Source organism: Rana temporaria, chromosome 2 (genome assembly GCF_905171775.1).
Source record: "Rana temporaria chromosome 2, aRanTem1.1, whole genome shotgun sequence".
Classification (NCBI taxonomy): Eukaryota; Metazoa; Chordata; class Amphibia; order Anura; family Ranidae; genus Rana; species Rana temporaria.
Window position 1 is genome coordinate 536654143 of NC_053490.1, and position 13258 is coordinate 536667400.

The 13258-nt window shown below is 43.5% G+C and overlaps 1 protein-coding gene across 1 annotated transcript in view; it reads left to right on the forward strand.

The window, feature by feature from the left end:
- Positions 1-13258, forward strand: part of HGD (homogentisate 1,2-dioxygenase) — a 76447-nt gene that overhangs the window by 33347 nt on the left and 29842 nt on the right. The window contains exons 7-10 of the mRNA XM_040339200.1: positions 2833-2867; positions 10253-10332; positions 10439-10538; positions 11781-11905. Of these exons, the coding sequence (XP_040195134.1) occupies positions 2833-2867; positions 10253-10332; positions 10439-10538; positions 11781-11905 (340 nt within the window). The remainder of the gene's footprint in view (positions 1-2832; positions 2868-10252; positions 10333-10438; positions 10539-11780; positions 11906-13258) is intronic.

A 13258-nucleotide genomic window follows, 5' to 3' on the forward strand; every position in this document is an offset into this window, starting at 1 on the left:
TGTGCCTGCTCTTTATTCTGTCCCTGCTCTTTATTCTGTCCCTGTGCCTGCTCTCTATCCTGTCCCTGTGCCTGCCCTCTATCCTGTCCCTGTGCCTGCCCTCTATCCTGTCCCTGCTCTTTATTCTGTCCCTGTGCCTGCCCTCTATCCTGTCCCTGTGCCTGCTCTCTGTGTTTGCTGTCTATTCTGTCTCTGTGCCTGCTCTCTATCCTCTCCCTATGCCTGCTCTCTATCATGTCCCTGTGCTTGCTCTCTATCCTGTCCTTGTGCCTGCTCTCTATCCTGTCCCTGTGCCTGCTCTCTATTCTGTCCCTGTGCTTACTCTGTATTCTGTCCCTGTGCCTGGTCTTTATTCTGTCCCTGCTCTTTATTCTGTCCCTGTGCCTGCTCTCTATTCTGTCCACGAGCTTGCTCTTTATTCTGTCCCTGTGCTTGCCCTCTATCCTGTCCCTGTGCTTGCTATTTATTCTGTCCCTGTGCCTGCTCTTTATTCTGTCCCTGTGCCTGCCCTCTATCCTGTCCCTGTGCCTGCTCTTTATTCTGTCCCCGTGCCTGCTCTCTATTCTGTACCTGTGCCTGCTCTTTATTCTGTCCCTGTACCTGCTCTTTATTCTGTCCCTGTGCCTGCTCTCTATCCTGTCCCTGTGCCTTCCCTCTATCCTATCCCTGTGCCTGCCCTCTATCCTGTCCCTGCTCTTTATTCTGTCCCTGTGCCTGCCCTCTATCCTGTCCCTGTGCCTGCTCTCTGTGTTTGCTGTCTATCCTGTTCCTGTCCCTGCTCTCTATTCTGTCCCTGTGCCTGCTCTCTATCCTCTCCCTATGCCTGCTCTCTATCCTGTCCCTGTGCCTGCTCTCTATCCTGTCCCTGTGCCTGCTCTCTATCCTGTCCCTGTGCCTGCTCTCTATTCTGTCCCTGTGCTTACTCTGTATTCTGTCCCTGTGCCTGCTCTTTATTCTGTCCCTGTGCCTGCTCTTTATTCTGTCCCTGTGCCTGCTCTCTATTCTGTCCCCGAGCTTGCTCTTTATTCTGTCCCTGTGCTTGCCCTCTATCCTGTCCCTGTGCCTGCTCTTTATTCTGTCCCCGTGCCTGCTCTCTATTCTGTCCCCGTGCTTGCTCTTTATTCTGTCCCTGTGCTTGCCCTCTATCCTGTCCCTGTGCCTGCTCTTTATTCTGTCCCTGTGCTTGCTCTTTATTCTGTCCCTGTGCCTGCTCTCTATTCTGTCCCTGCTCTCCATCCTGACCATTTGCATGCTTTCTTTCTATCCTCTCCCTGCTCTCTATTTTGTCCCTGTTTCTGCTCTCTATCCTGTCCCTGTGCCTCCTGCTTTCTTTCCATCCTGTCACTGTTTCTGCTCTCCATCCTGTCCCTGTGCCTTGTGAAGTTTATCTAATTGTTTTCCTTTTTTGTGACTTTAACCACTTCAATACCCGCCCATTGTCATTTGACGTCCACAGATGGGATCTCCCATCCTGGGTGGACGTCAAATGACGTCCTGGGCTTTGCGGGTGGATATCTGAATGATGCCTGCAGCTAGAGGCATCATCCAGATATCCTTTTGTTCTGCCGGCGATTCTGCGCAACATAAGACAGATCATAGCGGCGGTTCCGCCGCTTGATCGTTCGTACAGGCGGCGGGAGGGGACACCCCCCCCTCCCTCCGGTGCTTCTCCGGGCTCTCCCGTGCCATCGGGGGCCCAGAGAAAGAATCGTCCGGCGCTCGCAGGAAGCATAGACCAGATGGTCACCAGTCATCTCTATGACCATCGGAGGACCCGTAAGTAAACAAAGCCGCGATTGAGGCTAGTAAGCAACAGTATTCATGAGATCGGTAATTTTTTCTCACCGATCTCATGGTTTCCAGCCTGGAGGAGAGATGTGGGGTCTTCTTGACCCCGCAACTCTCCATAAAGAGGACCTGTCACACACATTTCCTATTACAAGGGATGTTTACATTCCTTGTAATAGGAATAAAAGTAAAAAAAAAAATTAGAAAAGAAGTGTAAAAAAAGAAAAAAATAGGTAAACAAATAAATAAAAGAATAAAAAAAAAAATTAAAACGCCCCTGTCCCCGGTAGCTCGCACGCAGTAGCGAACGCACACGTAAGTCCTGCCGACATATGTGAACGCCGTGTAAACCACATATGTGAGGTATCGCCGCGTGCGTTAGAGTGTCAGCAACAAATCTAGAACTAGATCTCCTCTGTAAATCTAAACTGGTAACCTGTAAAAAATAAATAAAGCGTTGCCTATGGAGATTTTTAAGTACCGAAGTTTGGCGCCATTCCATGAGTATGCGCAATTTTAAAGCGTGACATGTTAGGTATCTATTTACTCGGTGTAACATCATCTTTCACATTATCCAAAAAAATTGGGCTAACTTTACTGTTTTGTTATTTTTTTAATTCATGAAACAATTTTTTTCCCAAAAAAGGGCGTTTGAAAAATTATTGCGGGAATACCGTGCAAGATAAAACGTTGCAATGACCGTCGTTTTATTCCCTAGGGTGTCTGCTAAAAAAACATATATAATGTTTGGGGGTTCTGCGTAATTTTCTAGCAAAAGAATGATGATTTTTACATGTAGGAGAGAAGTGCCAGAATAGGCCCGGTAATGAGGTGTGTATAAAAGCCCCGTATTGAAGTGGTTAATGGTCACACAATTTGTGACATCCAGCTGAGGTCATTCGACCTCCAAGGGTTCACTGACCTCGTCCCTACGCTGTCACTGACATCCCCACTGCGTATCCATCATGCAATCCTAGGATATCCATAACAATCTGCGTTCTCTGAATCCTTCTGATGCATTTTCCTTCCTCTTCCCATTTCTAGGTGCTTCTATAACTCCGACGGCGACTTTCTCATCGGTGAGCAGACCTTTCAAATTTTAGAAAAATAACTTCAAACATCGCCAGCTAGAAAAAAAAGCTAGATCTGTAAAAGAACGTACAGAAATATACAGGATGGGTTTACATGTTTAAAATCATCAAATTGAAACAATTCGAAACTAAAATTCACAGGAGAAAAAAGATGCATCAAGAATCACAAATACCTCTAAAAATAAATCACAAGGTGCCATTTAGTGAGATGCTACTACATTATATAGTAGCTTTTATGTGGTTTGTTCAGCATAGTACCCTTACATCAGAGTGTCCCCATCAGCAGCCCCTTACATCAGAGTGTCTCCCATCAGCAGCCCCTTACATCAGAGTGTCCCCCATCAGCAGCCCCTTACATCAGAGTGTCCCCATCAGAAGGCCCTTTACATCAGAGTGTCCCCATCAGAAGGCCCTTTACATCAGAGTGTCCCCAATCAGCAGCCCCTTACATCAGAGTGTCCCCATCAGCAGCCCCTTACATCAGAGTGTCCCCATCAGCAGCCCCTTACATCAGAGTGTCCCCATCAGCAGCCCCTTATATCAGAGTTTCCCCATCAGCAGCCCCTTTACATCATAGTGTCCCCATCTGCAGGCCCTTTACATCATAGTTTCACCATCAGCAGCCCCTTTACATCAGTGTCCCCATCAGCAGCCCCCTTACATCAGAGTGTCCCCATCAGCAGCCCCCTTACATCAGAGTTTCCCCATCAGCAGCTCCTTACATCATAGTGTCCCCATCAGCTTCCCCTTTACATCAGAGTGTCCCCATCAGCAGCCCCCTTACATCAGAGTGTCCCCATCAGCAGCCCCCTTACATCAGAGTGTCCCCATCAGCAGCCCCCTTACATCAGAGTGTCCCCATCAGCAGCCCCCTTACATCAGAGTGTCCCCATCAGCAGCCCCCTTACATCAGAGTGTCCCCAACAGCAGCCCCTTACATCAGTGTGTCCCCATCAGCAGCCCCTTTACATCAGAGTGTCCTCATCAGCACCCCCTTACATCAGAGTGTCCCCCTCCCTCGTGTACTCGCAGTTCTGAAGGCAAGTTCCTCTCTCCAGTCATGTGATAAGGGGAGAGAGGAAGGGAAGTCTGCCGGCTGTCTATCTCCCCCTGCAGGCTGGAGGGAGCAGAAAGCCTACTTCTCTCTCCGGCAAGTGTCGGCAGCTGCTCCTTGGTGACAGGAGTGAAATTGCGATCACTCGCTGCCAGTGAGGAGCGGCTCCAGGACTGCGTCTGAACGGCCCACTGAGCCATCGGCCCACCGGGAAACTCCCGGTAGTCCCGACGGCCAGTACATGCCTGACCAAGAATAAGCCTCAGGTGGTAAAAAGAGAACCGTAGAAGCACAAGTCCTGAAAAATTGTATTTCCTAGAATGGACACATGAGGGAGCCACTTAACTCTGTGTCCCCAACCAAATAAAAGGTCCTTGCGGCTCCAGGCAGCCAATCCATCACTGCCGGCGCGACCCTTTGTATTTACAATGTATGTCCTTTGCTTACCTCTGCACTCACGTTCCTGTTTGGTAGACCCAAAGCGATATTGTACTCCAAAGGAATAAAGTGGTGTAAGTGAGGGCGAGTGCTCAGTGGGCGCTGCGTGCTCTAATACGTTGGTATTGGAAAAGTCCCTTTTATCAAAAAGGTCTAAATGGAATAATATTGGCTTATTACAAGTCCCAAGATTTATTGTGTAGTTTCTTTTCTACGTTACATTGTGTACTATAGAATCATTTTAGCAGCTGCTATAATAAATGGAAAAAGGAGCCATATTTCTTATTCCAAATTATTCTGAATATGTACACAGCTTGTACACCAGCGCCCTCTATTGACTGATAGTGATAACGTCATGCAAAGCATTGACAAATGTTGGAAATGTATGCCTATACAGTGAGTAAAATAAGTATTTGATCCCCTTAGTAGTTGGTGGAGAAACCCTTGTTGGGAAGCACAGAGGTCAGACGTTTCTTGTAGTTGGTGATCAGGTCTCCACACATCTCAGGAGGGATTTTGGTCTCCACTCTTCTCTACAGATCTTCTCTAAATCCTTCAGGTTTCTTGGCAACTCGAAATTTTAGCTCCCTCCATCAATTTTCTATAGGATTAAGGCCTGGAGACTGGTTAGGCCACTCCATCACCAAGGGGCCAATGGACAGGGGTCATGTATTCTTGGATGAGAACCTTCTTCACTCGACCAGAACACTGAAGATGGGTCATGGGTGGATCTTCCAGCAGGACAATGACCCAAAACATACCGGGAAGGCAACAAAGGAGTGGCTCAAGAAGTATATTAAGGACATGGGGTGGCCTAGCCAATCTCCAGGCCTTAATCCTATAGAAAATGTATGGCGGGAGCAGAAACTTTGCGTTGCCAAGAAACCTTAAGGATTTAGAGAAGATCTGTAAAGAAGAGAGGAGCAAAATCCCTCCTGAGATGTGTGGAGACCTGATCACCAACTACAAGAAACGTCTGACCTCTGTGCTTCCCAACAAGGGTTTCTCCACCAAGGACTAAGTCATGTTTTACTTGTTGGTGGAGAAACCCTTGTTGGGAAGCACAGAGGTCAGACGTTTCTTGTAGTTGGTGTTCAGTTCTCCACACATCTCAGGAGGGTTTTGGTCTCCACTCTTCTTTACAGATCTTCTCTAAATCCTTAAGGTTTCTTGGCAACTCAAAGTTTCGGCTCCCTCCATATATTTTCTATAGGATTAATGTATGGAGATTGGCTAGGCCACCCCATGACCTTAATATGCTTCTTCTTGAGCCTTGGCGGTATTATGTTTTGGGTCATTGTCATGCTAGAAGACCCATCTTCTGAAGGAAGTAGGTTCTCATCTAAGATTTTACAATACATAGCCCCCCCCCCCCCCCGTCCATTGGCCCCTCAATGTGGCAAAGTCGGCCTGTACCTTTATAGGCCAAATCATCACGTTTCCCCCTCCCTGTGTGACGGTTGGGATGGAGTTCTTGGGGTCATAGTCACCATTTTTCTTCCTCCAAACACGGCGAGTCGAGTTAACGCCAAAGAGCTAAATTTCGGTCTCATCTGACCACAGAACTTTCTCCCGATCCTTCTCTGAATCATTTAGATGTCTAAACTTCAGACGTTCTGTCCATGTGTCTTCTTGAGGAGGGGCCCTTGCGGTGACCTGCAGGAATTTATTCCATGGTGGTGTATTGTGTCACCAATGGTGTGTTTGGTGACTGTCGTCCCAACCGCATTGAGATCCTTCACAAGCTCCTCCCGTGTAGTTCTGGGGGCGGATCCCTCACTTTTCTCATGACCATCCTCACCCCTTGAGGAGGAATCTTGCATGGAGCTCCAGACCGAGGGCGATTGGTGGTTATTTTGTATTTCTTCCATTTGTGAATAATCGCTCCAACAGTTGTCTCCTTCTCACCAAGATTCTTGGCGATGGTCTTGTAGCCCATTCCAGCCTTGTGCAGGTCTCCAATCTTCTCCCTGACGTCCTCTGACAGATCTTTGGTCCCCCCCCAGGGCTGGATTCCAGGCAAGGCCACCAAGGCTAGGCCTCGGGGCGGCAGTGGGTGCAGGGGCGGCGCTGCAGCAACAGGGGGCAGGGATGGACTGGCCATCGGGACTTTCCGGGTGGGCCGGCCTTGGGCCGGCATAGGGAGTAAATCCGGGCCCTGTCCCCCCCCCATGATGGTGACATGTGATTGGAGGAAAGAGATGTTGTTAGGAGAACCTTCTTCCATTGACGGGACCACATGAGCGCCCCCTGTAGCCAGTCTGTGGGGGGAGAATTATTGTTGGTTGGTCGGGGGATCAAATACTTATTTTACTCCATTTATAACATTTGTATTGTGTTTTTTTCTGGATTTTTGGTTGATATTCTATCTCTATCATATAAAATACACCTGTGATAAAAATTATAGATCCTTCATGTCTTTATAAGTGGGAAAACGTATGCTGGACGTATGCGGGTCGAATTTCTAAAAGATTTTCTTTTGAAAACCTTATCTAAGAATTTTCGTTCGTATTGCACACCATTAGCAGGCTGCAGCGACAGCCGATTTTCGTGCGGCCATCGAATTTTAATAATCGGACATGTTGGAAATTTTTTTTTTAACTACTTGCTTACTGGGCACGTATACTGCCCAGGCGAAATTTCAGCTTTCAGCACTGTCACGCTTTGAGTGACAATTGCGCGGTCGTGCGACGTGGCTCCCAAACAAAATTGGCGTCCTTTTTTCCCCACAAATGGAGCTTTCTTTTGGTGGTATTTGATCACCTCTGCGGTTTTTATTTTTTGCGCTATAAACAAAAATAGAGCGACAATTGTGAAAAAAAAACCTAATTTTTTTACTTTTTTGCTAGAATAAATATCCAATTAAATTTTTTTTTTCTCAGTTTAGGCCGATACGTATTCTTCTGCATATTTTTAGTAAACAAAAACAATCGCAATAAGCGTATAGTGATTGGTTTGCGCAAAAGTTATAGCGCCAACAAAATAGGGGATAGAATTATGACTTTTTTTTTTTTTTATTATTCGTTTTTTTTACTAGTAATGGCGGCGATCTGCGATTTTTATTGGGACTTCGATATTATTACGACGGACACATCGGACACATTTTTGGGACCATTCACATTTATACAGCGAACAGTGCTATAAATATGCACTAATTACTGTATAAATGTGACTGACATGGAAGGGGTTAACACTAGGGGGCGAGGAAGGGGTTAATGTGTGCCCTGCATAGTGTTTCTAACTGTGGGGGGAGGGACACACCATCGGTCTCCTCTCCCTGACAGGTGGTAGATCTCTGTGTTTACACACAGAGATCCATGTCCCTGTCTCTGCCGATCGCGGGTGCCCGGGGGACATCGCGGCCACCAGGCACGCGCATCGGCACCTGAGTGACGCGGCGGGCGTGCGTGCGTGCCGCTCGCGCGCCCCCCAGTGGCTGGGGGCCGTATATAGATGGCCTCCCGGCAATTAAGATCCACATTGCGGCCGTAAAAAAGTCGTCAGGGGCCGGCGGGAAGTGGTTAAAAAACAAACTATTTTCTAATCAACGATGGGAGAATCGTGCGAGAAATGTAATAGAAAAAGAAATGCGCACGTGCAAGAAAAGAAAATTCCCGGAAAGAAAAGAAGATTCCCGGACACAATTTTTTTCTTCTGTTTTTTATCAATAGAAGGTGAAAATGAAGGTTTGGTCAGTCAAATTTCGAAATCAATGGTGGCGCCATCGGATCACAAAACGCACTTTCAAAATTCGACCCGTGTATGGCCAGCATTATACATTCTGCAGGGGTTCAAATCATTATTTTTCCCACTGTGGAACCTAGTAGACGCGCAATTCGTTTAGTTTCCAGTTAGTTTTTTAACAAATTTTGACAAATTAGTTAATTCCGAAATTCGAAAATTCTAAGTTTTGGAAATTCCGAATTTCAGAAATTCGAAATTTTGGAAATTACGAATTTCAGAAATTCTAAGATTCAAAAATTTAGAAAATTCTATCATTTCAAAATCTGAAATTTGAAAATTCGGAAATTTGAAAAATTTGAGAATTAAAAAAATGTGAAAAATTTAAAAAAATTGAAAATTAAAACATTTAGAAAATTTATAAATCTGAAATTTGAAAATTCGAAATTTGGAAAATCTGAAATTTGAAGTTTTTGAAGATTCGTAAATTCGAAAATCTGAATTTTCGAATTTCTGAATCTTCAAATTTAAAAAATGGCAAAGCCTTCCCCTATATTTCTTTAAAAAAGGAACCCCATACGTTGTAACAGTAGTCTTCGGAGTTAATTCCGAAATACCAAATTTACTAAATTTTAAAAATTCTAAATTTTGGAAATTCCCGAATTTCAGAAATTCTAAATTTTGGAAATTCCGAATTTCAGAAATTCATACACAAGACCGAACATGTCCGATGAAAACGGTCCGCGAACCGTTTTCATCGGACATGTCTGCTGGGAGATTTTGGTCTGATGTGTGTACACACCATCAGACCAAAATCCCTGCGGACAGAAAACGCGGTGACGTGGCGGCGACGATAATGCGGCGACGTGCGCGAACCAGGAAGTTCAATGCTTCCACGCATGCGTCGAATCACTTCGACGCATGCGGGGGATTTCGGTCCGATGGTTAGGTGTACTAACCATCGGACATGTCCGACGGACAGGTTTCCACCGGACAAGTTTCTTAGCATGCTAAGAAACTTTTGTCCGCTGGAAACCTGTTTCAGCGGACATGTCCGGTCGTGTGTAAGCGGCCTTAGATTCAAAAATGTCGAGAATTTTAAAATTTCAAAATCTGAAATCTGAATATTTGTAAATTCTGAAATTTGAAAAATTTTAAAATTAAAAAAATGTGAAAAATTAAAAAAATTAGAAATTTGTGAAAATTTTAAAATGAAAAAATTGTGAAAAATTTTAAAAATTTGAAAATTAAAAAAAAATTGAAAATTTCTACATCTGAAATTCAAAATTTGGAAATTCTAAAAATTATGAAATTTGAAAATCTGAAATTTGAAAATTCGGAAATTCTGAAATGTGAAAAATTTGAAAATTAAAAAAATGTGAAAAATTAAAAAAAATTTAAATTTGTGAAAAATTGAAAATTAAAAAATTGTGAAAAATTAAAAAAAATTGAAAATTAAAAAAAAATGAAAATTTAAATTTTTTTAAAATTTCTACATCTGAAATTCAAAATTTGGAAATTCTTAAAATTCTGAAATTTGAAAATTTGAAATTTGAAGTTTTTGAAGATTCGTAAATTCGAAAAATTTGGATTTTCGAATTTCTGAATTTAAAAAATATGCAAAGCCTTCCCCTATATTTCTTTAAAAAGGGAACCCCATACATTGTTACAGCAGTCTTCTTACTGGTCCAGTAACCTCGTGGGGGGGGGGCTTTCTCTTCTTTCACGGAGGGGGGGGGGTTGCATTCCTCCAGGACCATGTGGCACTTATGTAATGACATCTGAAGGCCGCTCAGTCCTGGTCCTGGAGTATTGGTTCCATTGAGGAGTTTTAACAAGGCAATGGTGTGTACCATCCATCTGAGGATGAAGGATTTGTGGCCATTCCGGGACCCAGGAGCCCATTTATACTGGAAGTAGTTCAGATGGGTGTGCAGGGACCCCGATCTTTGTTATGAGACCTGGACACAACCCACTTTTATCTATGGGATGGGGGGGGGGGACAAATATCAGCCTTGCACAAGCACCGGTACCATTGCCCATGGTCACCCAATAATGCAATTTTTGTTTTTTTTGTTCTTTTTTTTTATTGCTAAAAAAAGTTTCTTGTGAATTAAAAAAAGACAGAAAATAGATTTTTTGTTTTTTAAATTAAACAATCCTCACATTTTCTTGTGTTTTATTTTTTCCTCCCCAACAGTTCCTCAGCAGGGAAAGATCCTCATCCTGACGGAGTTTGGGAAGATTTTGGTGGAGCCCAACGAGATCTGCGTTATTCAGGTGATAATGTGACTCTTTGATAACACAGCGGGAGTGCATGGGGGGGGTCTTCTGTCCCATCCCCCCATACCTGAACCTCACCTGTTTTCTGCTCCCCCCCCTGCAGCAAGGCATGCGCTTCAGCGTGGAGGTCTTTGGGAACTCCAGAGGATACGTCCTTGAGGTGTTCGGCGTCCACTTTGAGCTTCCAGATCTGGGGCCAATCGGTAAGAAAATCCAAATCCTGTCCAGGAAGTAGATGGTGACCTGGGAAGACGGCGTTGTCGGCGAACTAGACGTGTGCGATTCGTTTCGTTCCGAATTCGTTTTTTAATGAATTTTGACAAATTAGTTAATCCCAAAGACCCAGATTCTCACAGGGCTTACGACGGCGCAACGCAATGTGCGCCGTCGTAAGTCCTAATCTGGGCCGTCGTATCTATGCGCCTGATTCTTAGAATCAGTTACGCATAGATAACCATTAGATCCGACAGGCGTAAGGCTCTTACGCTGTCGGATCTTAAATGCAATTTTTTTTGTTCGCCGCTAGGTGTCGCCTCCGTCGTTTTTCCCCGTCGGGTATGCAAATTAGCAAAATTCGCAAATTCCCCAACGTACGCGCGGTCGATGCAGTGAAGTTACGACGTTTACGTTAGATTTGCGACGCGTAAAGTTGCCCCTGCTATATGAGGGGCAACCAATGTCAAGTATGGCCTTCGTTCCCGCGTCGAAATTTAAAAATGTACGTCGTTTGCGTAAGTCGTCCGTGAATGGGGCTTGACGCCATTTACGTTCACATCGAAACCAATGACGTCATTTAGCGCAATGCACGTCGGGAATTATTAGGGACGGCGCATGCGCCGTACGTTCGGCGCGGGAACGCGCCGAAATTAAATTGATCCACGGCCCCTACCCGGCTCATTTGAATTAGGCGGGCTTGCGCCGGGAGATTTACGCTACGCCGCCGCAACTTTACAGGCAAGTGCTTCGTGAATGAAGCACTTGCCCGTAAAACTTGCGGCGGCGTAACGTAAACAAGATACGTTACGCCGCTGCATAGTTTTACGCCGAGATACGAGAATCTGGGCCAAGATTTACGAATTTTTCAAATTCCGAATTTTCGGATCTAAATTTTGTAAATTCGTAAATTCGAAAATCGAATTTAGGAAATGTGAAAATTTAGGAAATGTGAACATTTTGGAAATTTTAACATTTTGGAAATTTTAACATTTTGGAAATTTTTAAATCTCAGAAATTCGAAAAATCCGAACTTTTGGGCTTTCGGATTTCTGAGTTTTCTAATTTCCGTATTCCCAAATTTCGAAATTTCCGAATTTTGGAAATTTTGAATTTCCAAATTTTGAATTTCTGACATTTCCGACATTCAAAAACTCGGAAATGTGAAAATCTGAAAATGTTGGATTTTGTTGTGCAGTATGAGGTCACCTACCCGTCATGTGTTACCATAGGGGCCAATGGGCTGGCGAACCCCAGAGACTTCCTGACCCCGGCGGCCTGGTTTGAAGACCGGACTGTAGAAGGCGGCTACACGGTAATCAACAAATACCAGGGCCGACTGTTCACCTCCCTGCAGGTAAGTCTGTCCATCTTTCTACCCCATACAAAGGAGAGTTTGTTCTTCCATACAAAAAAATATCTGTAAATTGGCCACTAGAGGGAGCCCCATTCATCCTCCCTGCTTAATGTGGACCTGTCAGTAACTTTTCAGTAAAGTGTACTGTGCCTTGTCAGTAAACGGAGATCTGCACAATGGAAAAAATTTGCTTCAGTTCGGATTCCTTTGTTAAGTTAATCATTTTGTTTAGTATATTCGTTATTTTCGAATCAATTCGAATTTTGGAAGATGGCTATATTCGTTCTATTCTAGTTTTTCTATTCTATTATTTTATTTTATTCTTTTATTTTCTATTTTATTCTTTTTTTTATTCTATCATTTTTATTCTGTTTTATTCGATTCTATGTTTTTCTATTCTATTTTATTGTATTTTTGAAATTGTATTCTGTTTTATTTTGTTCTATTTGTTTTAATTTTATTCTATTCTGTTTATTTTCTATTTTGTTTTATTCTATTTTAGAATTAAATTATTTTATGTTGAATCATGATTTATTTTCTATTTTATTTTACAAAAAAAAGAACAAATAAAGAAAAATGTATATAAAAAAAGGGGGGTAGCCATCCGGGGCCCTGGGGACCTCTGGGCCCTTTAATAAAAAGAAATAAAAAATATATATATATATTTTTTTTAAAAGGGGGTTGCCATCTGGGGCCCTGGGGACCTCTGGGCCCTTTAATATTTTTTATTTTTTTTTTATAAAAAGAAATTAGGTGAGGAAGGAAAAGGGGGATTTAAAGTGAAATGGCAGGACTGGGTCGATTATAAGTCATCACAGAGTTATCTAGTGCAGATGGTATAGGTTAGGAAGCGCATTTTAGCAAAGGTGATAAGTTAAGAGACTGAGGTCCGGAGAGAAAGGGGAGGGTTTGGGTATGGGGGTGGGGTGGGGTTAGTGGACTTGGGTAGGGGCACTTTGGTTTTATTACTTATTTATAAACTTTTGCACTTTTTGTACTTCGCCATTCTGTGGCCATATCGGCTTAATATGCCTATAAACATATTATGACATAACAAACTAAGCAAAAAAAAAAAAAAAAGTAATTTCCTACCATGATGCGAACCAGGATGGAGACAGCGTATGAACGCAAAATTGATTATGTCTCCGGTTAGTGTTCTCTGAGTCGGAAAAAAAATAAAAAAAATAAAAAGAAATTACAAAAAAGGGGGGGGTTGCCATCTGGGACCTCTGGGCCCTTTAATAAAAAAATAAATAAAAAAAATATATAAAAAAAATAAACATTTATTAAAAAAAAGGGGGGGGATGGTTGCCATCCAGGGCCCTGTGGACCTCTGGGCCCTTTAATAATAAT